This window comes from Myxine glutinosa, chromosome 11, assembly GCF_964187855.1.
Source record: "Myxine glutinosa chromosome 11, kmMyxGlut1.1, whole genome shotgun sequence".
Taxonomy (NCBI): domain Eukaryota; kingdom Metazoa; phylum Chordata; class Myxini; order Myxiniformes; family Myxinidae; genus Myxine; species Myxine glutinosa.
In genome coordinates, this window is record NC_136271.1 from 101,573,890 (window position 1) to 101,597,417 (window position 23,528).

General features: G+C 44.9%; 2 protein-coding genes across 5 annotated transcripts in view; one reads left to right on the top strand and one right to left on the bottom strand.

Moving 5' to 3' along the window:
• XRN2 (5'-3' exoribonuclease 2) overlaps positions 1-7,068 on the top strand; it is a 141,960-nt gene extending 134,892 nt beyond the window's left edge. For all 4 annotated transcript variants that reach the window (XM_078786900.1, XM_078786899.1, XM_078786901.1 and 1 more), the window contains 2 exons: positions 1,659-1,773; positions 6,660-7,068. In XM_078786900.1, coding sequence (XP_078643026.1) covers positions 1,659-1,773; positions 6,660-6,698 — 154 coding nt within the window. In that variant the 3' untranslated portion in view covers positions 6,699-7,068. The remainder of the gene's footprint in view (positions 1-1,658; positions 1,774-6,659) is intronic.
• A 331-nt stretch (positions 7,069-7,399) lies between these two features.
• LOC137437067 (ras and Rab interactor 2-like) overlaps positions 7,400-23,528 on the bottom strand; it is a 97,725-nt gene continuing 81,596 nt past the window's right edge. Inside the window, exons 5-7 of the mRNA XM_068131417.2 lie at positions 22,213-22,341; positions 16,923-17,074; positions 7,400-7,885 (exon numbers count right to left, since the gene is read on the bottom strand). Coding sequence (XP_067987518.2) covers positions 7,880-7,885; positions 16,923-17,074; positions 22,213-22,341 — 287 coding nt within the window. The 3' untranslated portion in view covers positions 7,400-7,879. The remainder of the gene's footprint in view (positions 7,886-16,922; positions 17,075-22,212; positions 22,342-23,528) is intronic.

Consider the following 23,528-nt stretch of genomic DNA (forward strand, 5'->3'; position numbering starts at 1 on the left):
ATCGAATCGAAATCTTGCAAAAATCAAATCTCTGAATCTGAGATGGCCCAATATCCAGATCTTTTCATAATATGATAGTCTACTAGTGTACCAAATTTGGTGCTTGTATCACAAAATGCACAACAGGTTTGCTATGCTGCTACACTACAGGGAATAGTCCTCGGCACCAGTTTTGTGGCAAGATGTTGTTGGTGTTGTAATTGTTCTAGCCTGTCGATGAAGATCGCCCTTGCAGTGCTGAGGGCTCTTGGCCAAGGGGTCATCCATGGCATGTTTTATTTGCAGCATTTGGCGGATACTCCACGGTTATGCATGTCACAGGGCTCCTAGAGCTCCGCGTTGTTGTTTTAGTTCTTGTTGGGGGTCGAATTTTGAATTCACACCTATTGGTCAGACAACTAACAGACCACATTCACATTTGTCGCTTGACTCCACCTACCATGGCACCCAGACAAAATAATATAGCCGCCATCTTGGTTTTCTGGTGGGCCTAAGACAACAGGCCTGTAGGCCTCTCCTGCTTATATACTGCATTGGTGTGTTGCGTCAGATTTCCATTGGCTTTGGTTGGGTCGAGTGTTCACCATGATTTACCCCAAATCTATCGTATGTCAAATAAAAGTGGCTCCCAAAAAAATAGCGTTAATTTTTAACACCCCCATATTGGGGTTAAACAATCCGTGACTGTGACGAATTAGCTCGTTCTGATATAACCTTGGTGGAAGCTGTCATGGGTGAGAGGTGTCAAGTTAATCTTTTAATAGAGCATAAGATGTGTTTCCCAATCACGCTGTTCATCTTTTAAGAGTGCTTTAAGATGTCCGTTACCGGATTTTGTCGCAAGTAGTGACCACAGTGCGGTCATTCTTGTTTTTATACTGTTACGGATCTGGGAGTCACGGGGATCATGAGGGGTTACTAGGACCCACATCCTGACCTTTGACCCTGAAGCCGATGAGTCGCCGATAACTCCACTGCACGACGGGTGTTGCTAAGCAACCGTGGACCCTGTCTTCAGTGGTTAAATTAGGTAGGGTCCCAGCAATCAAATCTCACGTTACCTTCCCGGTAATTTCGTTACATCCCAGATGAAGAACCATACTCGATGCCCCACCCTCATCTATTAATGAGGTACAGCCGAACAGAACCGTAAATGGGACGTCTGCTATTCTAGCAAAGCGAATCTGTGGAGTCCAACCTCCCATCTACTAATTACATACTATGTTTAACCAATTGAGGAAGGAGATGTGTGTGCAGGTTGGAAATAGTGAATCTTGTTTTAACAAAAGGCATGTATATACAGCATTGCAGTTTGCAAAAGTAGTTCCAATGAGAAGTGATTATATTGGTGTCAGAGTAAAGAGTCAAGGTGCACATTGTAAAAGTCTTAAGGCAGGGTCCATAAGGATAAGTTGGTTTAGGTGCTCAAATAACCACAAAATCTGAAAGCATGAAGGTGCACACTTTGCGAAGAATGAGGGAGAATCCCACCTCCATCCTATCAAAAACTGATAGATGTTAGATTAAGCCACAGAGGTGCCCTCAGGTATTAAATGGCTACTTTGAAGGGACAATTTTATTGGCAAGCTTTCGACTTTGTGTGATAGTGTGAAGCGTGTTTTAACGTTTCATTGCTTGCATTTTGTGTTCGTTCATAGAGTTCCTCAGCAATATCAGTGGAACAGTGCAAGACCTAGTTATGCAAGCTCCTTTCAACAAAGAGGGCAGCAATTGCAGCCGAGAGGTACCTGGAGAAATCCGCAACCCTCGCAGGTGAGAAATCGTTTAACCACAGTTCACACATTGATCAGAGACATATTGAAGAGTTACAAGTTGCATTGTCAGTTCTTATCCCTACGTTTTTTGGGGGGGAAAAACCAAAAAAAACGGGGCGCTATTGTAATTGACTCTACCTCTGTGTCTCTGTCTGTATGTGTCTCTCTCTGTATGTGTCTCTCTCTGTATGTTTCTCTCTCTGTATGTGTCTCTCTCTGTATGTGTCTCTCTCTGTATGTGTCTCTATCTGTATGTGTCTCTATCTGTATGTGTCTCTATCTGTATGTGTCTCAATCTGTATGTGTCTCTATCTGTACGTGTCTCTATCTGTACGTGTGTCTATCTGTACGTGTGTCTATCTGTACGTGTGTCTATCTGTACGTGTGTCTATCTGTACGTGTGTCTATCTGTACGTGTGTCTATCTGTACGTGTGTCTATCTGTACGTGTGTCTATCTGTACGTGTGTCTATCTGTACGTGTGTCTATCTGTACGTGTGTCTATCTGTACGTGTGTCTATCTGTACGTGTGTCTATCTGTACGTGTGTCTATCTGTACGTGTGTCTATCTGTACGTGTGTCTATCTGTACGTGTGTCTACCTGTACGTGTCTCTGTCTGTCTGTACGTGTCTCTGTCTGTACGTGTCTCTGTCTGTATGTCTCTGTCTGTATGTCTCTGTCTGTATGTCTCTCTGTCTGTATGTGTCTCTGTCTGTATGTCTCTCTGTCTGTATGTCTGTCTGTATGTCTCTCTATGTATGTCTCTCTATGTGTGTCCGTCTATGTGTGTCCGTCTATGTGTCTCCGTCTATGTGTCTCCGTCTATGTGTCTCCGTCTGTATGTGTCTCCGTCTGTATGTGTCTCCGTCTGTATGTGTCTCCGTCTGTATGTGTCTCCGTCTGTATGTGTCTCCGTCTGTATGTGTCTCCGTCTGTATGTATGTGTCTCCGTCTGTATGTATGTGTCTCCGTCTGTATGTATGTGTCTCCGTCTGTATGTATGTGTCTCCGTCTGTATGTATGTGTCTCCGTCTGTATGTGTCTCCGTCTGTACGTGTCTCCGTCTGTACGTGTCTCCGTCTGTACGTGTCTCCGTCTGTACGTGTCTCCGTCTGTACGTGTCTCCGTCTGTACGTGTCTCCGTCTGTACGTGTCTCCGTCTGTACGTGTCTCCGTCTGTACGTGTCTCCGTCTGTACGTGTCTCCGTCTGTACGTGTCTCCGTCTGTACGTGTCTCCGTCTGTACGTGTCTCCGTCTGTACGTGTCTCCGTCTGTACGTGTCTCCGTCTGTACGTGTCTCCGTCTGTACGTGTCTCCGTCTGTACGTGTGTCCGTCTGTACGTGTGTCCGTCTGTACGTGTGTCCGTCTGTACGTGTGTCTATCTGTACGTGTGTCTATCTGTACGTGTGTCTATCTGTACGTGTGTCTATCTGTACGTGTGTCTATCTGTACGTGTGTCTATCTGTACGTGTGTCTATCTGTACGTGTGTCTATCTGTACGTGTGTCTATCTGTACGTGTGTCTATCTGTACGTGTGTCTATCTGTACGTGTGTCTATCTGTACGTGTGTCTATCTGTACGTGTGTCTACCTGTACGTGTCTCTGTCTGTATGTCTCTGTCTGTATGTCTCTCTGTCTGTATGTCTCTCTGTCTGTATGTCTCTCTGTCTGTATGTCTCTCTGTCTGTATGTCTCTCTGTCTGTATGTCTCTCTGTCTGTATGTCTCTCTGTCTGTATGTCTCTCTATGTGTGTCCGTCTGTATGTGTGTCCGTCTATGTGTCTCCGTCTATGTGTCTCCGTCTATGTGTCTCCGTCTGTATGTGTCTCCGTCTGTATGCGTCTCCGTCTGTATGCGTCTCCGTCTGTATGCGTCTCCGTCTGTATGCGTCTCCGTCTGTATGCGTCTCCGTCTGTATGCGTCTCCGTCTGTATGCGTCTCCGTCTGTATGCGTCTCCGTCTGTATGCGTCTCCGTCTGTATGCGTCTCCGTCTGTATGCGTCTCCGTCTGTATGCGTCTCCGTCTGTATGCGTCTCCGTCTGTATGCGTCTACGTCTGTATGCGTCTACGTCTGTATGCGTCTACGTCTGTATGCGTCTACGTCTGTATGCGTCTACGTCTGTATGCGTCTCCGTCTGTATGCGTCTCCGTCTGTATGCGTCTCCGTCTGTATGCGTCTCCGTCTGTATGCGCCTCCGTCTGTATGCGCCTCCGTCTGTATGCGCCTCCGTCTGTATGCGCCTCCGTCTGTATGCGCCTCCGTCTTTATGCGCCTCCGTCTTTATGCGCCCCCGTCTGTATGCGCCCCCGTCTGTATGCGCCCCCGTCTGTATGCGCCCCCGTCTGTATGCGCCCCCGTCTGTATGCGCCCCCGTCTGTATGCGCCCCCGTCTGTATGCGCCCCCGTCTGTATGCGCCCCCGTCTGTATGCGCCCCCGTCTGTATGCGCCCCCGTCTGTATGCGCCCCCGTCTGTATGCGCCCCCGTCTGTATGCGCCCCCGTCTGTATGCGCCCCCGTCTGTATGCGCCCCCGTCTGTATGCGCCCCCGTCTGTATGCGCCCCCGTCTGTATGCGCCCCCGTCTGTATGCGCCCCCGTCTGTATGCGCCCCCGTCTGTATGCGCCCCCGTCTGTATGCGCCCCCGTCTGTATGCGCCCCCGTCTGTATGCGCCCCCGTCTGTATGCGCCCCCGTCTGCATGCGCCCCCGTCTGCATGCGCCCCCGTCTGCATGCGCCCCCGTCTGCATGCGCCCCCGTCTGCATGCGCCCCCGTCTGCATGCGCCCCCGTCTGCATGCGCCCCCGCCTGCATGCGCCCCCGTCTGCATGCGGCCCCGTCTGCATGCGCCCCCGTCTGCCTGCGCCCCCGTCTGCCTGCGCCCCCGTCTGCCTGCGCCCCCGTCTGCCTGCGCCTCCGTCTGCCTGCGTCTCCGTCTGCCTGCGTCTCCGTCTGCCTGCGTCTCCGTCTGCCTGCGTCTCTCTGTCTGCCTGCGTCTCTCTGTCTGCCTGCGTCTCTCTGTATGTGTCTCTGTCTGTCTGCCTGCGTCTCTCTGTCTGCCTGTGTCTCTCTGTATGTGTCTCTGTCTGTCTGTGTCTCTGTCTGTCTGTGTCTCTGTCTCTGTCTGTCTGTGTCTCTGTCTGTCTGTGTCGCTGTCTGTCTGTGTCTCTGCCTGTCTGTGTCTCTGCCTGTCTGTGTCTCTGCCTGTCTGTGTCTCTGCCTGTCTGTGTCTCTGCCTGTCTGTGTCTCTGCCTGTCTGTGTCTCTGCCTGTCTGTGTCTCTGGGGTGGGTTTACAAGGTCAAATACTGTACCAAAAATCGAATTACAAGCATATTTTTCACATTTCAAAAAAAAATGAAACCTTGTATAATGTATATTCACACAACAATTGGAGATCCATGGAACGTATCGATTTTTTGGGATTTGACCCAGGGAGTAGGAATTTAGGTTCACAGGTATTAAAAAGGAATTTTTTTTTTATCTCAAACTGATATTTGGTCATTCCTGGTGGAATTTTCTGCCGTCTTTCAACTTACCTGTAGTTGTGAAACATGCGGATTTGCGATGGTGCACCATCGACTTCGCTCTAGTTCAGCCTGTCATTTTGTGGCATTTTATCAGTCATCTTTTGATGGTCATTTTCCAATTCCTCGGTGTGTGCGCATTTGTAATGAAGCTCTATTTCGTGTCTGCAAAACAAAACTGTTTGCCCTCTTTTACGTCTATTTTCTTGCCTTCCCACATCCAGATTTTCACCTATTTTAGTCTTGTTTAGTTTACCAAAAGTTGTCCTAGCCCTGCAGATGCCAATCCTTAGTCTTCATGATGTAGTTCTCATGGCCTTTTTGCAGGCCTTAGCTGTGACCACCCACCCCAACCCAAAACCTCCTTTTGGAAACTGTACTGTCCCCTCTTCCCTTCCGCAAGGAATTTATTGAGGTTGAGCGAATGTGCCAGGCTTTATCCCAGTTGAAGACCACTCCATGGTCGAAACGTCAGAACTCACTGAACCTTTGCACATGTGACTATGTGCATGTGCCCCCGAGATTCATTGGTTATCCTTATTGGTTGTCCCCACCCCCAACTAAACCCAATTCTTTCCCTTTAAATCAGTCATTTGTATTTTTGGAACTCCTTCACAGGCCCTTGTAATAGTTACGAGCCTATAGGACCCGTCGCTTCGCTGACAGGAACACCAATCTTTGTGTAATTGAAAAAAAAAAAAAAAGGTTTTGTTGTTTGGTGTTAAAAAATACATTGTGGAAGAAATGTGGAAAAATAAAATTGGGACGTGTATAGGGAGAGTGTTAAAGGAATATTCATCACAGCCTTTTTAGATGCTGAATTGCAATGTTTACTTCCTGAGAGTGGTTTCATTGAAATCCAATCTCAAGTTAACAAAGAAGAATTCCTGGGAGATCCTGCTCTCCGTGCAGGGATAAGCAACGTCATGTGTGGGCATTTGCAGTTTTGACACGCGTGTCCATGTACCCATAAAAAAAAACAATTATACATATATATATATATATATTATATATATTGGATGACAAACACTCCCGGGAGTTACCGGAATCCACTATAGTTGGATTTATTGAAATCCGTTAATCCCTTCTCAAGTTATAACACAACAAACAGACAGACAGACAGACACGACAAACAAACAAACAGACAGACAGACACGGCTCCTTTTATAATATAGATATGGAATAGAATATGATTGAACGTTTTTGTTGAAAGTAAACAATCGAATATTTATTTGGTGACTTGAAGCATTCATCTTAATCCTTCGTTGAACATGTAAGATGTTCTCCTTGGTACAATATGTGATCTCCTTGTCTGTGCATTTTCTTATTGGCTCCTCTCCCTTTTTTTCTCTTTCAGTACCCACTGCCTCCAAATGCACGGCAGAGACGTTTTTGAATGGTGATGGTGGCAAAAAACATTTTAGCATTTTTTTTTTAAAAGCCATTATTTCCATATTGTTTTTGGTTACCTGAAAATGGTGATTTTTTTGTTGTTGTTTTATTGTTGTTGTTTTATTACGGTGTGCTTTAAACCTTTTTCATTCACATTAATACTTACAGAAGTTGTGAATTCCTGGAAAACCATTGAGTGCATTGAGATGTATTTTCAAGAAAAGGAAAATTCGTCCGAAATGTACAATATAAAAATAGCAAGTTTTTGTGATTTTAGTTGGCATAATCAATCGATCAATGACTTAGAACTTTTATGGACATTTGTTATTACCGTGTATTGTTGCATTTTGCTAATGAAGCCTGACCCTCTTCTCTTTGGAGTCTCACATTGATACATCTTTTCAGACTTTATTTGAAAAAAGCAAGACTGTCAAATGAATGTACACCATCATGTTCTATAAATGATGTGTTATCCTCCTGGGGATAGTTCCTTTAATTATCCCGTCTTGAAAAAAAACAAAAAACAATGGGGACTTAGTAATTGGCTCCGTCTGTCCATCCGTCATGCTATTTCTTACTAAACGGGTGTGCAGAAATTCACCAAACTTAGTAATTATGATCACATGGAAATAAGGTGTGAGAGCAGTGCCCCCAACCTCCCAGCGATGGGGTTAAAGGTAAAATGCCAAAAAATGCAATTGTGGGCACATTTTAAAACACTTTTTAATGAAACGTTGCATATACAATCAACATTAGGGGACACAGGAAACATGTAAAAAAAAAAAAAGCTTTTTTTTTTTTTTGACTCAGGGACTGGTTGCTGGGGGTCAAAACTGGGTCAATTCTGGTGGACCATTTTGCCATCTTTCAACTTTGCTCTTGGTGGGAAGCGTGGAGATTCTGATGATGAACCATCGACTCCTTTGCAAGCGTGCTTTGTGGAGATTCTCAGAAAGCAATAATTTGTCTCCCCTGGTTTATTGTTTCTGTACACATGCCTGGTGCTCCTTTTGGGGTTTTGGTATGATAGTGCGAGGCCGTGTAGGCCTTGCTGCATGCCTCTCCTGCCACGCTCAGGATGGCCCAAATTAACTTCCCCGAGTCTTCCATGCTGCATACTTATCACCATCTCGTGCATGCTCGCCGCATGCGCATGAATGCTCCCACAAGGTGTCAGCAGTTTTCTTAATCCTGCAACATCTCCAAAGGTCAGGATTATGTCGTGCGGAGGAACATTATTTCCCCATTGTTGCATAGATATAAATTACCCTGCCATGCCTTTATTTATTGCGACCTATGAAGAAGTGGCTGCTGCAGTTTTATCTAGAAACTTTCATTTTATGACAATTTGGCTGGGTATAAATCTTTCCCAACACAACTTTGATGGGGAAGTGTGCAAGCCTGATTTTAAACTTTGGTCTTTGGCCGGCATTTATACTTTCAGACTTTGTGTGGAAGATGGAATTGGCTTGAAATGTGGAGCTTATAGACACCCTTGTGTTTGGGACCTGCTATGTCATGCTACCTACCAGGAAGCAAAGTGAGGCCGAATGTCTCGCTTACATTACCCAAAACCATCAGTGAGTTCAACATTTCCTTAAAATAGAATTCATCAATTGATAGCGAGATGAACCAGATGCTGGAGAACAACAACCTTGTTACCCTCGCCAGAGGAGAGGGTGTGGCATTTTAGTCCGTTTGTTTGTTTGTTTGTCCGCACAGAATAAATATGATTTTCTCTGCAACCGTTAGTCTGATTGACAGGAAATTTTCACCATAGGTGCAACTCTACCTGTAGAATTTAAAAATGATAATTATGACGTCATAGGTCACGTGGTTAGGCCACCATTTTGGAAAAACCGAAACATTTTGCCCCTCTATCTCCGAAAGCACTGAATAGAAAAAATTGAGACATGGCTCATTGTAAAGAACTCTCCATGGGGAATAAAATATGTTGATGTCATAGGTGCCTCCATTATGACGTCATTCGACAAGTACAAAACTTCATCCGATCAAGATGAAATTTCTTGAGCATAATTCTTGAGCAATAAATTAGTTTAGAAAAAAAACAATGATGACGTCATCGATCACGTGGTTCAGCTGCCATATTTGTTTCAACACAAAAGCCTTAAAAAAAAACACTGAAAATACATCCTGGTGAGGGTTTGCAATCTCTGATTGCTCTTTCTTGTTGATTGTTTTGTTGACGAAGCACCAATTTTGATTTGAGACGTGGTACTTTTCCCATATTCATATTTTGCTTGGCAAACGAGCAAAAATCATTTTGCAACTGTGGCAGCCTCCTGTTTGATCAGTTTGCATACTTCGTTCCTTTCGACAATTTTCCTAGTTGTGTTTTTTTTTCCTTATGGAACGTGGAGCGATGATTGCTGTCAAATACACTGCCAAAGGTGTAATCTACATATTATACAGGGTTGAGAGGGATGTATTGAGGAAAACCTGAACACTGTGAGGAAAGTTTGAACATAAAAAAGTGGGGTGGACGTGTCAGGGAGTAAAAGGGAGAAAAATAAAATAGAAAGGAAGCAAGATGGATTAAAACAAAGGGTGCTTGTGTAAGTAATATGTACTACTACCTCTCCCTGAAATTACTGTCTGGAAAAACCTTCCATCTACTTTTCTAACAATCCTCGAGGAAATTCAGTCATTCAAACTCCTGGGTTTCACTGTCAGCCATGTTCTTTCTTGGGCAAACCACGTTTCAAAATTTGTCTCCAGTCACTGACTTGGTGTCCTTTGTCACACCTGAACTCCAAGCCACTTACAAGGCCTTCATCCGCAGCTTGATGGAGTACCTACAAGGCCTCCCCTATGATCTGGTTCCTCTGCCTCACCTTGCTCAGCTTGACTCCGTGGAAACAAGGCCTTCAAGATTATTGAACGATCCTACGATGAAGCTGAATCTATGGGTCCTTCACTATGCCATCGCAGACAGGTCGGTGGTCTCTCTGTCTTCGAACAGTCTCATTTCTGGGATTACTCCCTCTGCCCTGTCCATTCTTTGTCCCCTCCAGGTTTCTGCAGGGTGTGCAAACCCCCTTGTGGTGAAACTACCGAAATCCAGAATCACTGCTCATCTCCACTCATTCATTAGTCTTCTCTTTTTCCTGCCTGTGGAACCAACTTCCACATTCTTTTAAATCAAATCCACCCCACACACACACACACACACACACTCCCCCAAAACACCGCAAGCCCACCTCCCAAATTTCCAGTTTTTCCTTCCTGCGAGTTTCCTTTGTATCCATCTTATCCACCCCATGCACCCTTTCCTACCTTCCCCCTCCCCATTGTTTGTCCAAATCAGCCTCTACATCTTGTCCTTCAACTCAACTGTTGGTTGTTCCTTCCATCTTGACGCCCCCCTCCCCCACCCCCCCCCCCCCCCCTCTCCCTACTCTTCCTTTTGTCCTGATCCATTCATTGTACTGCACATCTCTTCCACGAGCCTATTTATTTATTTTAATGGAAATCACCCCCAAACCAGGCATAAATGCACTCTAGGTAAGGGGTTAAGGGAAAGTTAGATAAATATAAGGTTAAAGCCAAACAAAATATTTTAAAAAACAAGAAAACATCCAAGATACAGCAAATAGCCGAAGTCAGGTAAAATGTGATTCGACCTCATAGATGTAGGAAGTAGGAATTGACATTCCTTTTGAAGCTGATTAGATCGTAGGATAATGGGCAGCACATTACAGGTAGTGAATTCCAGAGCGAGACAGAAAGAGGGACAAAACTATCTGCACAGCCTTTCGTTTTGCACTTTGGATCAGCTATAGTGTATGGGTGAGTGGAGATGGCAAACCGAGTTTTGCGTCCAAACACTAATATGGGAGGAAGCAAGTTAGAAAGTCCAATCGAACATTTGCCATGAAAATATCTGTAGAACAAATCAAGAGTGGCAATCGACCTATGGTGAGAGAGTGGTTGAATAGTTGAACCCATCTCCACACCAACCAGGTTGACTCTACGTTTCTGGAGCCTATCAAGTAAAGGTAAGTGGCAAGCTGGTGCTCCAGCTCAAATGTGACAACAGTACTCCATGATGGGACGTATAGTTACCTTGTACAGGTACAAAATGGCCTCAGGAGGTAAATACCTCTGCGCTCGATAAAGACAACCAACTCGCTTGGAAGCACTCTTAGCAATACCAGAAATGTACTTATCCCAACGGAGGTTAGAAGACATGTCCAGACAAAGAAGCCAAAGCTCTGATGATTCTGTTAAGGGTGAAGACCCCATGTGATGTGCACAGAAGGGAAAGACCTGTTTCTAGAACGAGATATGGACAACAGTTTAGTTTTTTTTGCATTGAAGGTTACCAGCCAGTCATGCCTCCACTTCCACACATTCTACAAATCATTGTCCAGAGAACCTCCGACCTCATTACGAGTGGCGTTGGGTGAATCAGCAGATGTACAGTAGAGTGAGGAATCATCAGCATACATGGCTAGCTGAGACAGAACATTATCACGGAGATCATTGATATAAACAAGGAACAATGTGGGACCAAGGACAGAACCCTGTGGAACACTAGAATTGATGGAGCAAGTAGGAGAAGATTGACCCTCAAGTACCACCTTCATCTTGAGATTTGTAAGGAAAGCTGAGATGATTGAATGCATCACTCCAGATACACCATATGACTGAAGCTTGTGGAGCAGACCCTGGTGCCAAACTTTATCAAAGGCTTTTGAGATATCCAAAGCAACTAATCGAGCTTTACCCTTGAGCTCCAATGCCCTGTTGAAATGATCTGTAATTAAGGATAGCAGATCACCTGTAGAGCGAGAATAGCGAAAGCCATATTGGCAATCAGTGAGGAGTTCATTGTCCTCCAGATGGCTGAGAAATTGTTCATTCATGAAGCATTCCATGAAGGGCAGATGCATTCCATGAAGGGCAGATGTACTCTGCAGATACACTGAAGGCATACACCATTCAAATACCTTCCTTATTACAGGAAGCAGGCTGATGGGGTGATAGTTACTTGGTTCAGAATGCTCACCTGCACCCTTAAAAACAGGGACAACAGAAGCCACTTTCCATAATGAAGGAAACAGACGCAGACAGGTACAGGTTGAATAGCTTGGGAAGAATCGATGACAGTTCGGTACAACACATCTTCAATACAATCAGAGGGATTCCATCAGGACCAGTCGCTTTTGCGGCATCTAGGGTACGAATAATTCTGGCAACCTTCTTAGGAGTGATTACTGGAACTAGTAAGGGAAACATATGAAAATCTGTTAACTAAATTGTTACCAAAAAATTTCTTCACCAATATGTTTGTAAAGGTGTGTAATAACATGTGTTAAAATGTTGAAGGTCAACTCCCGTGGGAAACCCAGAAAAAAAGCTGTTGAATTCGGGTACCGAAAAATTATTTTCGAGAATTTTTTTTTTTTTTAATCGGCCCTTAAGTAACTTATGAGGGGTCAAATAAGGGTTTTTCATGATTCTGAGTTGATTGTTAACATTTATATTTCACCACAGACACTCCTTTGTGGAAAAATAATTTCTAAATATATCTCATTTTCTACTTTGCAGGACATGGAGTCTAGCAATATGGATGAAGACGTTACTCCACCTGTGCTCAATTGCTTCATCTGTGCACGCTCGGATACACCAGCTGAAAGGCTCATACAGGCAACTCCAAAGGGATACTCAACTTTATTGAAACAAGCAGAAACTGTCGAAAATGTTACTGTTGTGGAACGTATGAAGGAGGCTCAAAAGGAAGGAAAACTGAGGTACCACCAGAAGTGTAAAAATGATCTGTACAACAACTTTGTTGCAACCACCAAGAAGTCAGCTCAAGCATCAAAGGCAGAGAAAGAGTCATCAAAGTTGAAGAGAAGACGCACTACTTGTGAGTTCAGTTCATCAACTGGCTGCAGTTCTAGAAGATCACAGTCAGTTGACCTCCTGTATAAGGATGTATGCATTCTTTGCAACCAACCAGCCCAGCTCTACAAAAATAATCCAGCACAAGCTAGAAAGAAATACAGAGTGCCAGATAATTTGACTGCAGATACACTGAAGGCAAGCTTGCTGAAGACAGCACGGAGTCGCGGGGATGACTGGGGCACTGAAGTCACTGGACGCGTGGAAGGGATCAACGACTTGGTAGCAGAAGAAACACTGTACCATTTGCGATGCAAACTTATGTTTGCGAGAGGTGACAGTTTGTCCAAGACTGATGAGGAAGGAAAGAGGAAGAGAGGACAGAGGAGTATTGATGAGGAGCGAGAGGCAGTTTTTATTGAATTCTGCGAATGGTTAGACTCAGAATTAGAGCATGGGGTAATGAACATGGACCAAGTCCATGAAAAGCTGCAGGAGTTTGATCAGTCACCAGAGAAGAGCCTTTCTTATTCAAAGCATTGGCTAAAGATAAAACTTCTAGAGAAACACGAAGACACCTTGTATTTCACAACACAGGAAAGAAGGGCAGATGTACTCTGTCTCAAAGATGGCACCGACAATATTCTGCGAGGGCATCATGCTAATCTTGACCATGGAGATGAGAAGACTCAGATCATAAAGACGGCACTCAAGTTCATATCCAATGATATTGCCTTGATTGATTTAGGTCCAAAGTCATACCCCACCACACACAGTATGACTGACATCGATAGTCAGCTGACACTTGTTCCTGCAAGCCTTCAGATGTTCTTGAGACCGATTGTCAAGACAGACGAAAGAGTTGCCGTTTGGGGGCAGAATTTTATTAAGGCCTGTCGACCTCGGTCTGGAGTATTGCCACACCAAATGGGGCTTGCCATACAACTTGATCATAGATTTGGGTCAAAATGGATGCTCAACAAGTTCCACCAGCTGGGATACACTGAGTCTTACACGGAGACACAAAACTACAAATACTGCTTCCTTAATAGTAGGAGTGGAGATGATGTTCCAGATACTTCTGGCACTCTTGACACCATTGTGGAGGAAACCGATGAACAGATCAATGATGAGGTTGCGGTTGATGCTGCGCTTGAGGATCAATCAGTGATGACAGCCAAAGTGCCAGCCAGTGAAAGTGAATTGTCAAGTAATGATCAGGTGGTCTTTATGGAGGTTGGGGAAACAAACAATGCAGTCACTCAGTTTGTTGGAGACAATATAGATTTAAACATTGTCTCTATTCACGGAAACACTCCCTTTCACTCAATGGGTTGGATCGAAGTCACCTCTCCGGCACCACCTTTGCCAGATCCACAGACAACAGCAGCTTTCCCCCGGGTAAAGTTGAAGGCACTCGACAAAGCTAAGATCCTGAGAGGAACTGAAGTAAAGATTATTCCATTTACGAACAGGAAACAGATAGGAACGAACGCGATCATGTTTCTCCCCCTCGCTGAGCTTTCCTCCTCCCTGGCTCATGATCAGCCACTCCTCACTCCAGGTGACACACTCTGGGCAGCGGGGTGGGTGATCAAAGCCAACGATCCTGAGTTCCCACACTCCAACTGGAATGGCTGGATGAAGAGAATCCATGCTAATGATGCAAAGCAGGGCACACAGATCGAGTTCCTCCCAGTTATTGAAGGAGACCCTAATGACCTCAACACCATCTTCACCACTCTGAAAGAGCGCATACGGCGCGCTGGGGTCGCTATAGTGACCTTTGATCTTCCGATTTGGCTGAAGGCTGTGAATATAATAAAGCAGGCAAATCTACCCGTCATTCCAAGGTTGGGTGGTTTTCACCTGCTGAAGTCTTATCTTGGATCAATGGGTAACATCATGGAAGATTCTGGACTACTAGATGTGATCCAGTTGATCTATCCTGGAAGTACGACAGCCAACCACATCATGGATGGAGGATGTTTTGACAAGGCAATCCGTGTTCACCTCCTCATCGATGCAGCCATCTATCAACACATCATGAAACTTGCCTTCACTGAGGAGGAGCGTGGTGACATGAAGACCTTCATGGAGAAGGTGGCTGATAGGAAGATGGGAGCCAGACACTCAGACCCAGTAGTGCCAGTGTTTGAGCAAAGGTTTGAAGAAACCTTCAAACGACTCGCAAAAGGAGGAAGAACACCTGCACTCTGGGTGGATGGAGTACCACCACATGGTAGATGTGATCAAGGTCTTTATCAGAACCGAGCGACTTACAGACCACAATGGGCATCTGTCCTGCATTGTTACCAAGATGCTTCACATCTTTGCCGCTGCAGGCCATCATCAGTATGCCAAGGGCGCACGGCTGATGCTAATGATGCACAGGTGGAGTAACGTCTTCATCCATATTGCTAGACTCCATGTCCTGCAAAGTAGAAAATGAGATATATTTAGAAATTATTTTTCCACAAAGGAGTGTCTGTGGTGAAATATAAATGTTAACAATCAACTCAGAATCATGAAAAACCCTTATTTGACCCCTCATAAGTTACTTAAGGGCCGATTAAAAAAAATAAAGATTCTCGAAAATAATTTTTCGGCACCCGAATTCAACAGCTTTTTTTCTGGGTTTCCCACGGGAGTTGAACTTCAACATTTTAACACATGTTATTACACACCTTTACAAACATATTGGTGAAGACAATTTTTTGGTAACAATTTAGTTAACAGATTTGTGAAATATCTCATAAAATGCCCTTACTAAACAGAAATATCAGAGTCTGTACGAGATGGAAAATCAGGAAGAGGATATCCCTGATCATTGAGTGTTGAATTAGAAACAAAGCGGTTTGAAAAGAGGTTAGACTTATCCAGAGGTGAAGTAACAACCTCAGGGACATGAAAAAGAGGAGGTATAGAAACCTGGACTCTATTAGAAATTAACAAATACCTGGAGGTGGTTGACATTTACCTGCACTGCTAATTCTACCTTGCAGCTCACATTCCCCATCTGCACGTTCTTCCAAGGGAAATATTCTAAGGTATGTTCAATAGAGCCAACAGATTGTCATGTCATGGAATTACCTTCATCCATTTAAGCCAATGCAATTTAAATGGCATAATGACTTGAAACGTTGAATCTGCCTCTCTTGAACTTGCGTGATCAGTCAAAACTTGTTTGATAGTTTTTTATCCCCCGTCGCACCGCGGAGCGAAAGGGGGACTATGGTTTTCCCCTCCGTCCGTGCGTGCGTAAGCGAAGGACCGAATTCTAATTTGGTGTGCGGGTGCAACCCACGTCAAAATCCAAGATGGCCGCCGCCATGTATGTCTGACGTCATGTATGTCTGAACCTTGTGAGCGGAATATCTTGAAAAATAAGCGAAGTACCAACTTCTAATTTGGTGTGTGGGTGTATCTAGGCATAAGGAAGAACGGTATTGAAAATTGGGTCGCCACGTCAAAGTCCAAGATGGCCGCCACCATATATATGTCTGAACCTTGTGAGCGAAATATCTTGAAAAATAAGCGAAGTACCAACTTCTAATCTGGTGTGTGGGTGTATCGAGGCATAAGGAAGAACGCTATTGAAAATTGGGTCGTGACGTCAAAATCCAAGATGGTCGCCACCATATATATGTCTGAACCTTGTGAGCGAAATATCTTGAAAAATAAGCGAAGTACCAACTTCTAATCTGGTGTGTGGGTGTATCTAGGCATAAGGAAGAACGCTGTTGAAAATTGGGTCGCCACGTCAAAATCCAAGATGGTCGCCACCATATATATGTCTGAACCTTGTGAGCGAAATATCTTGAAAAATAAGCGAAGTACCAACTTCTAATCTGGTGTGTGGGTGTATCGAGGCATAAGGAAGAACGCTATTGAAAATTGGGTCGTGACGTCAAAATCCAAGATGGTCGCCACCATATATATGTCTGAACCTTGTGAGCGAAATATCTTGAAAAATAAGCGAAGTACCAACTTCTAATCTGGTGTGTGGGTGTATCTAGGCATAAGGAAGAACGCTGTTGAAAATTGGGTCGCCACGTCAAAATCCAAAATGGCCGCCGCCATGTATGTCTGAACCTCGTGAGCGAAATATCTTGAAAAATAAAGGAACTACAAACTTCTAATCTGGTGTGTGGGTGTATCTACGCATAAGGAAGAACGCTATTGCAAATTGGGTCGCCACGTCAAAATCCAAGATGGCCGCCTTGCGTCTTCCACTTTGTCAACTCACATCACTTCACCGACGGGGGACCTAGGCGTAACGCTTGTTTTACCTGCTTCCTGTTGCTATACCTACTAAGCAAACAAGATGGATTTGGAGAAGCTGAACAAGACCTACCTGACTGCTCCGAGATCCAGTGGTCGAGCGGCGGCGGTGCCACTGATGCAGTTTTCTCCGAGCTCCACTGCTGAGCTTCTTTGTCTGTTCCATAAATTCACTGCTCCGCAGCATGTAGAGGACTCCGTACAGCGTGGTCAGGTAATACCCACCTGTTCACGCATTGGAACCGCACACTTGGCTCCAAACAAGGTACACTGGTGCAGTAGTTGTTTTTTTATGGTTTCTATAACAGCTCGGCCAAAAAAGCCTTTTGGCCATTTTAACAGCAGGTGAATGTACCTGTCACAGAAATCTGAATGGCACGCAAGCTGTTGCTGTATAGATTGAAGTCTTTAGTTTATGTTTAACTAGCAAAAGTACCCGGCGTTGCTGGGTGGGGGAGGGGGTTGGGGAGGGAGGGAGAGGGGAAGGAGGGAAAGAGGGAGGTGGGAGGGGGAATGGGGGGAGAGGAAGAGGGGGTGAGGGGAGGGTAAGGGGGGGGAGGCAGGAGAGGAAGGGGGTTTCATATATATGCCGGTGGGTGAATGTGGCATTCATCACGTTTCTGAGTTGAGTGTGATGCCGATCAGGAAGAAGAAGAAGCCGTACTACCAAATTCTACACTTCTGGAATTTTGATTTATTTGTATTCAAATGTCTGGTGATTGTTTTGTATTTATTTATGCGAAATATGTACTTGTATATAACTGTCATTAATTTTAAAAGGCTTCGGCACTATTGAGTGATTTTATTTTATTTTATTATTATTATTTTTTTTTACTCCAAAAAAACGATCTTTTTTCTTTTTCAAAAAAAAAAAATTTGGGGCCTAAAACACTCCCAGGCACTCACTGATGAGCCTCTGAAAGTTTGACGAAGATCCTTTCAGCCATTTGAGAAAAATGGCGACACACAGACAGACAGACATCTCTCTTGTATAGTCGAAGATGATCGATTTTCCATTTGTGGCAAAAACAAATTCCCAAATGTCAGGTACAATCTTCTGTTTCCCTCGCCCTCATTTTCTTCATTTCAATTCCTTCGTTGTCCAATTTGCATGAGATAAACATGGGGTGTGGGAGGTGGATTTAGGGTGATTTGCTTGTACATAATCCGTATGGGAAAGTAGGTCCCATTCATAATTACCTACGCCACCGAAGGTGGACGGAGGCCATGTTTTCACCCCTGTTTGTCTGTTTGTTTGTCTTTGAGCAGGGTATCTCAAAAGCTTGCGGACGGATTCGGATGAAACTTGGTGGACAGATTGTGTGTTTGACAAGGACGAATCGATTATATTTTGGTGAAGATTTGGATCTGAATACAAAAAAAAAATTTTGGGGGGTAATTTAAAGTGATTCTTCACCACTGAGTGATAGTGCCAAAAACGGTGTGTGTGTGTGTGTGTGTGTGTGTGTGTGTGTGTGTGTGTGTGTGTGTGTGTGTGTGTGTGTGCGTGCGCAAGCTGCATCACCTGATCAAAATCGGGTTATTTAGACTTTAGTAAACCATCAAGAAGATTTATGTTTAAAGATCATCATTTCGGATTCAGACCTGGTCATTCTCGCTTGGACCTGCTGCTTCTACTCTCCCAAAAATGGATGGAGGCCCTCAATATCAGACATGAGATCAGGGCCGTCTCTGTGGACATATCTCGAGCTTTCGATACAGTCTGGCATTCTTCCTTGCCCCCCAAAATGTACAACGATGGAATCCAAGGCCAACTCCACTCTTTGATTACTGACTTCCTCCACTCAGTCAACGTGTGGCTCTCAACGGAACCCTTTCTTCTTCTCTCCCTGTCACGGCTGGAGTACCCCAAGGTAGTGTTCTCGGCCCCATCCGATTCCTAATCTTCATCATTGATTTCAATGCCTCTCTGGAAAATCCTCTTTATCTCTTTGCTGATGACTTCACTCTCTGCCGTGACATCCCTCATCCTTCTGACAGACGCAGCGGCTTCTTCCCTCTCCTCACACCTTGACAAATTCACAAACTGGTCAAACACCTGGAATATGCCTTTCAATCATGATAAATCCCACACTCGCTCTCACTCTCCAAAAGGAATGTCCCACAACCCTCCCATCTACTTTCTCAACAACCTTCTCAGAGGTTCAGTCACTCAAACTCTTGGGTCTCTCTCAGCCATGATCACTCTTGGGCAAGCCACATTTCAAAGTTGGTCACCAAAGCCAGTTGCTGACTGGACATCCTCCATCATGCAAAGTCCTTCTTTGGCACACCTGAGCTCCTATCCACTTACAAGGCTTTCATCCACAGCTTGATGGAGTACTGTTCTCCCCTCTCGGCTGGCTCCCCTGCCTCACGTCTTTCTCAGCCGTGGAAACCAAGGCTTTCAAGATCATAGGAATCTCTTGCGATGAAGCCGAGTCTATGGGCCTATCACTTCACTGTACCTGACAGGTCGGTGGTCTCTGTCTTCTTCCGCCTCATTTCTGATTTTTCACCTCTGCCCTCTCCATGCTCTATCCCCACAGGTATCTTTCTGCAGGACCTACGCGGTCCACCAGCAACCCCCTCCTCGTGAAACTGCCTAAATCCAGAACCACTTCTCACCTCCACTCATTTATTCCTCTTTTTTCCACCTGTGGAACCACCTTCCACACTCTCTTCAATCTCATTCTTCCCTCCAGGTCCTAAAGGCAGCTGATCACCACCATCTCAAGTCATCCCCCATCCTAAACCATGATCTTTTCTACATACGCTAAACCACCCCGCACCCCTGCCAAAACTTTGCTTATGTATCCATCTTGTTCACCCCTTACTTTCTCCCCTGCCACTCATGGTTACCTGCATTCCTTGGTTGTCTGTCTCAGTCGACTTTCTCCCTCTGCCCTGTTGTTGGCGTTTCCCCTTTCTCCTGCTGTTACCTTTGTTATGTTGTGTCCTAGATCTTCCACGAGCCTAAAAAGCTGTAGCAAACAGTTGTTATTGTGATGTTGACACCACAAATAATGTTGTGCAGCAAATGTTGGGGCAATTGTCCCAGGGGTCTGGAATTGTATAGAGATTGAAGAAAAGACTGCACACACATGCACATGTTATCCATATCCATCGTCATAGGAATAGTAAGGACTGTGTGGTTGAGTCAGTTAGATTTACTCTTCTATCAGGGAAACTGTCAGAGTTAAGTCGTCTTGTTACATGAGTACTGAGGAGGCAGTGAGCATCTTTGTAAAGCAGAATAGGGTAAGATTGTTATGTAAAACTTCTGGTAACAGGTGAGGCCAGGTGGAGGACTTGTGACATGTAATACCAAAGGCACACAGCGCTTCATGCTGTAAATGGACATCCTAACTGGCTGTTTGGCTGGCGGACCATAAGCCGTTGGTGACGTAGTCGGTTGTGAAGCCCTGGAGTGGGGCAGAAATAGTTTTTGAAGCATCTGCCATGCAGGGCGTGGCGACACGAACAAAAGTGCCGCCCACTTCAGTGGGTGGCCAATGATAGGGACCAGCCAGCCACGTGCTGGAGAGGTAGTCCCTGTGGAGTATAATGGCCATGTCTATGCATGTGCACAACAGATCAGTTAGAGTTGCACCTTTGAACAGGTAACATTGCTCTGTTTCATTGCCCGAACAGAAATTTAGTTTTTGCAGAGACGTGGACGCTACGTCCTCGATCATCCCTCGTCTCCTGACAACCTCACTTCTGCTTTCCTGTATGACCCCAGTGTGCTCAAGCTGCCCAGACAGAGATCGACACCTGACTGTCAGAAATCTTCACCTGTTCTGTGCCCCTTTGTTGTGCGAGTCCGGTATTTGGTGCCATAAGCGTTAGGTTTTTTTGGAGTTTTTTGTGTCTTACCTCCCATATTTGTTTGACTGAGTGTGCCAGGTGCATCCGAGTGTGGTTGTCTCATGATCCCCGTGTCTGAATCATTTGTAAATAAACATTTTAATTACTAGGGAACATTTTTCCACCTTTTTCCTTTCGCGTACGAGCACCACTAGTTTTGGCTTGCATTTGGGCGATCCTTGGGGAATGCAATTATTAATTACTCGGTACAATTATCATGTGTATGTGTGTGCTCTTGGTGGTTTGGATTATTCTGTAGAAAAGGCTTAGCCAACCAACAAATATAATGAAACTCTACTCCGATTTGAAACTACAATATACAGTGGAACCTTGACTTACGAGTTTAATTCGTTCTGTGACCGAGCTCGTAACTCAAATTGCTCGTTTCTCAAATCAAATTTCCCCATTAAAATGCATTGAAATGCTATTAATCCGTTCCAGCCCGCCAAAAACCACACCAATTTTTTTTTTAATATACAGTATATATAAAAATATCTCGCGCTTTATATTTCACCTGTATGCAGCATACAAGTTGGCAGGATGGCCTGGACTGGAGGTACGCACACTTGACTCTAAAGTCTAAACTGTCCAGCCTGGGTTTGAATCCCGACCCAGCTATAACCTGTCATGGGTGAATCACAGGCAGGGTGATTCATCAATGTGTGTACCGCTAAACTGGGCGCCCCGTTTGCGTCCCATTAGTTGTTGGATGTTAAGGATCTCACCGTGTTTTCCACAAAGAGAAGGCGAGCTATCGCCGGCACTCTGAACAAGTTGTGGCCTGGCATGGCATGAACATGAAAACATGAACATGAACATGAAATGTTCGACATGAACATGAAATTTTCCAAAATAACCAAAATGCGAAAACAAAAATGCAGCGCTATACGACAGAGATACTGTACGTGCACGGCAAGATAACCACGTGACCGGAACCCACCTGGCGGCGTAAACTCAAAATAACCAACATGCGAAAACAAAAATGCAGCGCTATACGACAGAGATACTGTACGTGCACGGCAAGATAACCACGTGACCAGAACCCACCTGGCGGCGTAAACTCAAAATAACCAACATGCGAAAACAAAAATGCAGCGCTATACGACAGAGATACTGTACTTGCACGGCAAGATAACCACGTGACCAGAACCCACCTGGTGGCGTAAACTCAAAATAACCAACATGCGAAAACAAAAATGCAGCGCTATACGACAGAGATACTGTACTTGCACGGCAAGATAACCACGTGACCGGGTGGCGAAAGCTCGTAACTCAGATCTCGGCTCGCATCTCAAAGCAATAAACCGCCCGAGCGACGGCTCATATCTCGAAAAACTCGTAAGTTGGGGCACTCGTAAGTCAAGGTTCCACTGTATTCTCAAAATAGTTCCTTTTGGAGTTTTAATTTGGGCTTGTCCCTAACTGAAATCAAAATTGAGTGCCAGGAACATAAAGTGGACTTTAAGATGATTTGTGAACACCTGTGTTCTCACCTTCCCCAGTGAGAAGCGATGGATCAAGTAATTCCATGATGTACTCCACCTCGGGGTCAAGAGACGGCATGTCACAGAATGCCACTGTGTACAACAAGAAAGGCAGCAGTTCATCTGCTCCAAGCTCTTCTAAAACAGGAAAAGCAAAGTGTTAATGTGAGCTCTTCCTTGTTAATGGGAACAGTGTTTGATGTTTTTGTAACGTCAGATCAACTTGATGTTTGAAGTTATGGTCAATTTTTGGTTTCAGGTTTCTGAAAGCATCCCAGTCATCCACAAATCAGGGTGGTAGATGAAAGGCAATTTCATGGGTTTCGAAGTACCAAGAATGCGTGACATGGCTCAGTTTTTCAAGGGTTAACGGCACGGCAGGGGCTCAAACTCAGGACCCTAAGATCCTAAGCTAGCCACCTAAACCGTAAAGGCAACACCAGGCATATTTCCAACGTATTTCCAGAGTTTTTATCCAGAACTATGTGTTGTGTTGCCCTTGTGGTTCCAGTGGTTCCCTGGTTCTGCCAGGTGAGCCCAGGGGCGTTGCCCCTATTTTTACTGTTGTGGGCAAAAACTATGTTTTCATCCCTGTGTCTATTTTTCTGTCTGTGAACAAGATATCTCAAAAAGATATGGACGGATTTGGACGAAATTTGGTGCACTGGTTGGGTGTGTGAGAAAGACAAATTTATGAGATTTTGGTGAAGATCCGGATCTGGATACGAGATTTTTAAAGTGATTCTTGGACACCATTGAGATGTAGCGTTAAAAACGATATATAGCGCATCTCAAAAAGTTACGGACGGATTCGGGCATGCGTACCAACAGATTTCCGTGGAACCAGGTGACATCCCGAAGACAGCAATTACCACACCTTTCGGCCTGCTCAAATTCCTTCTGATGCCGTTCGGCCTACGCAATGCCACACAAACTTTTCTATATACATGGTTTCAGGCTCGTAATGGAGCTGACACTGAGCTTGAGGTAAGTGCCTTCACTTCCGGAGATACTCTGGGTACCAGTAATGTCATAACTGTGGCACCACTTTTCTCGCCACACTCAGCAGGGTATTTCCTCAGGAGGAATTTCCTCCTCCCCATGGATGCTAACCGATGGGGATTGTCTGTGCTCTCTCTTTTTAAATGCGGTACGTCAAGCAAGGAAGCAGCAAGTACCATTCTTAAAGTCTTTGTTATGACTCGGCCGGGGTTCGAACCGCGGACCTCCCGGATTCGGAGCAGACACTTCTAACCATTACACCATTACATAAGTCTGGTCCTACAGTAATAATACCGTGGGTTAATTGTTGAATCTTACTATAA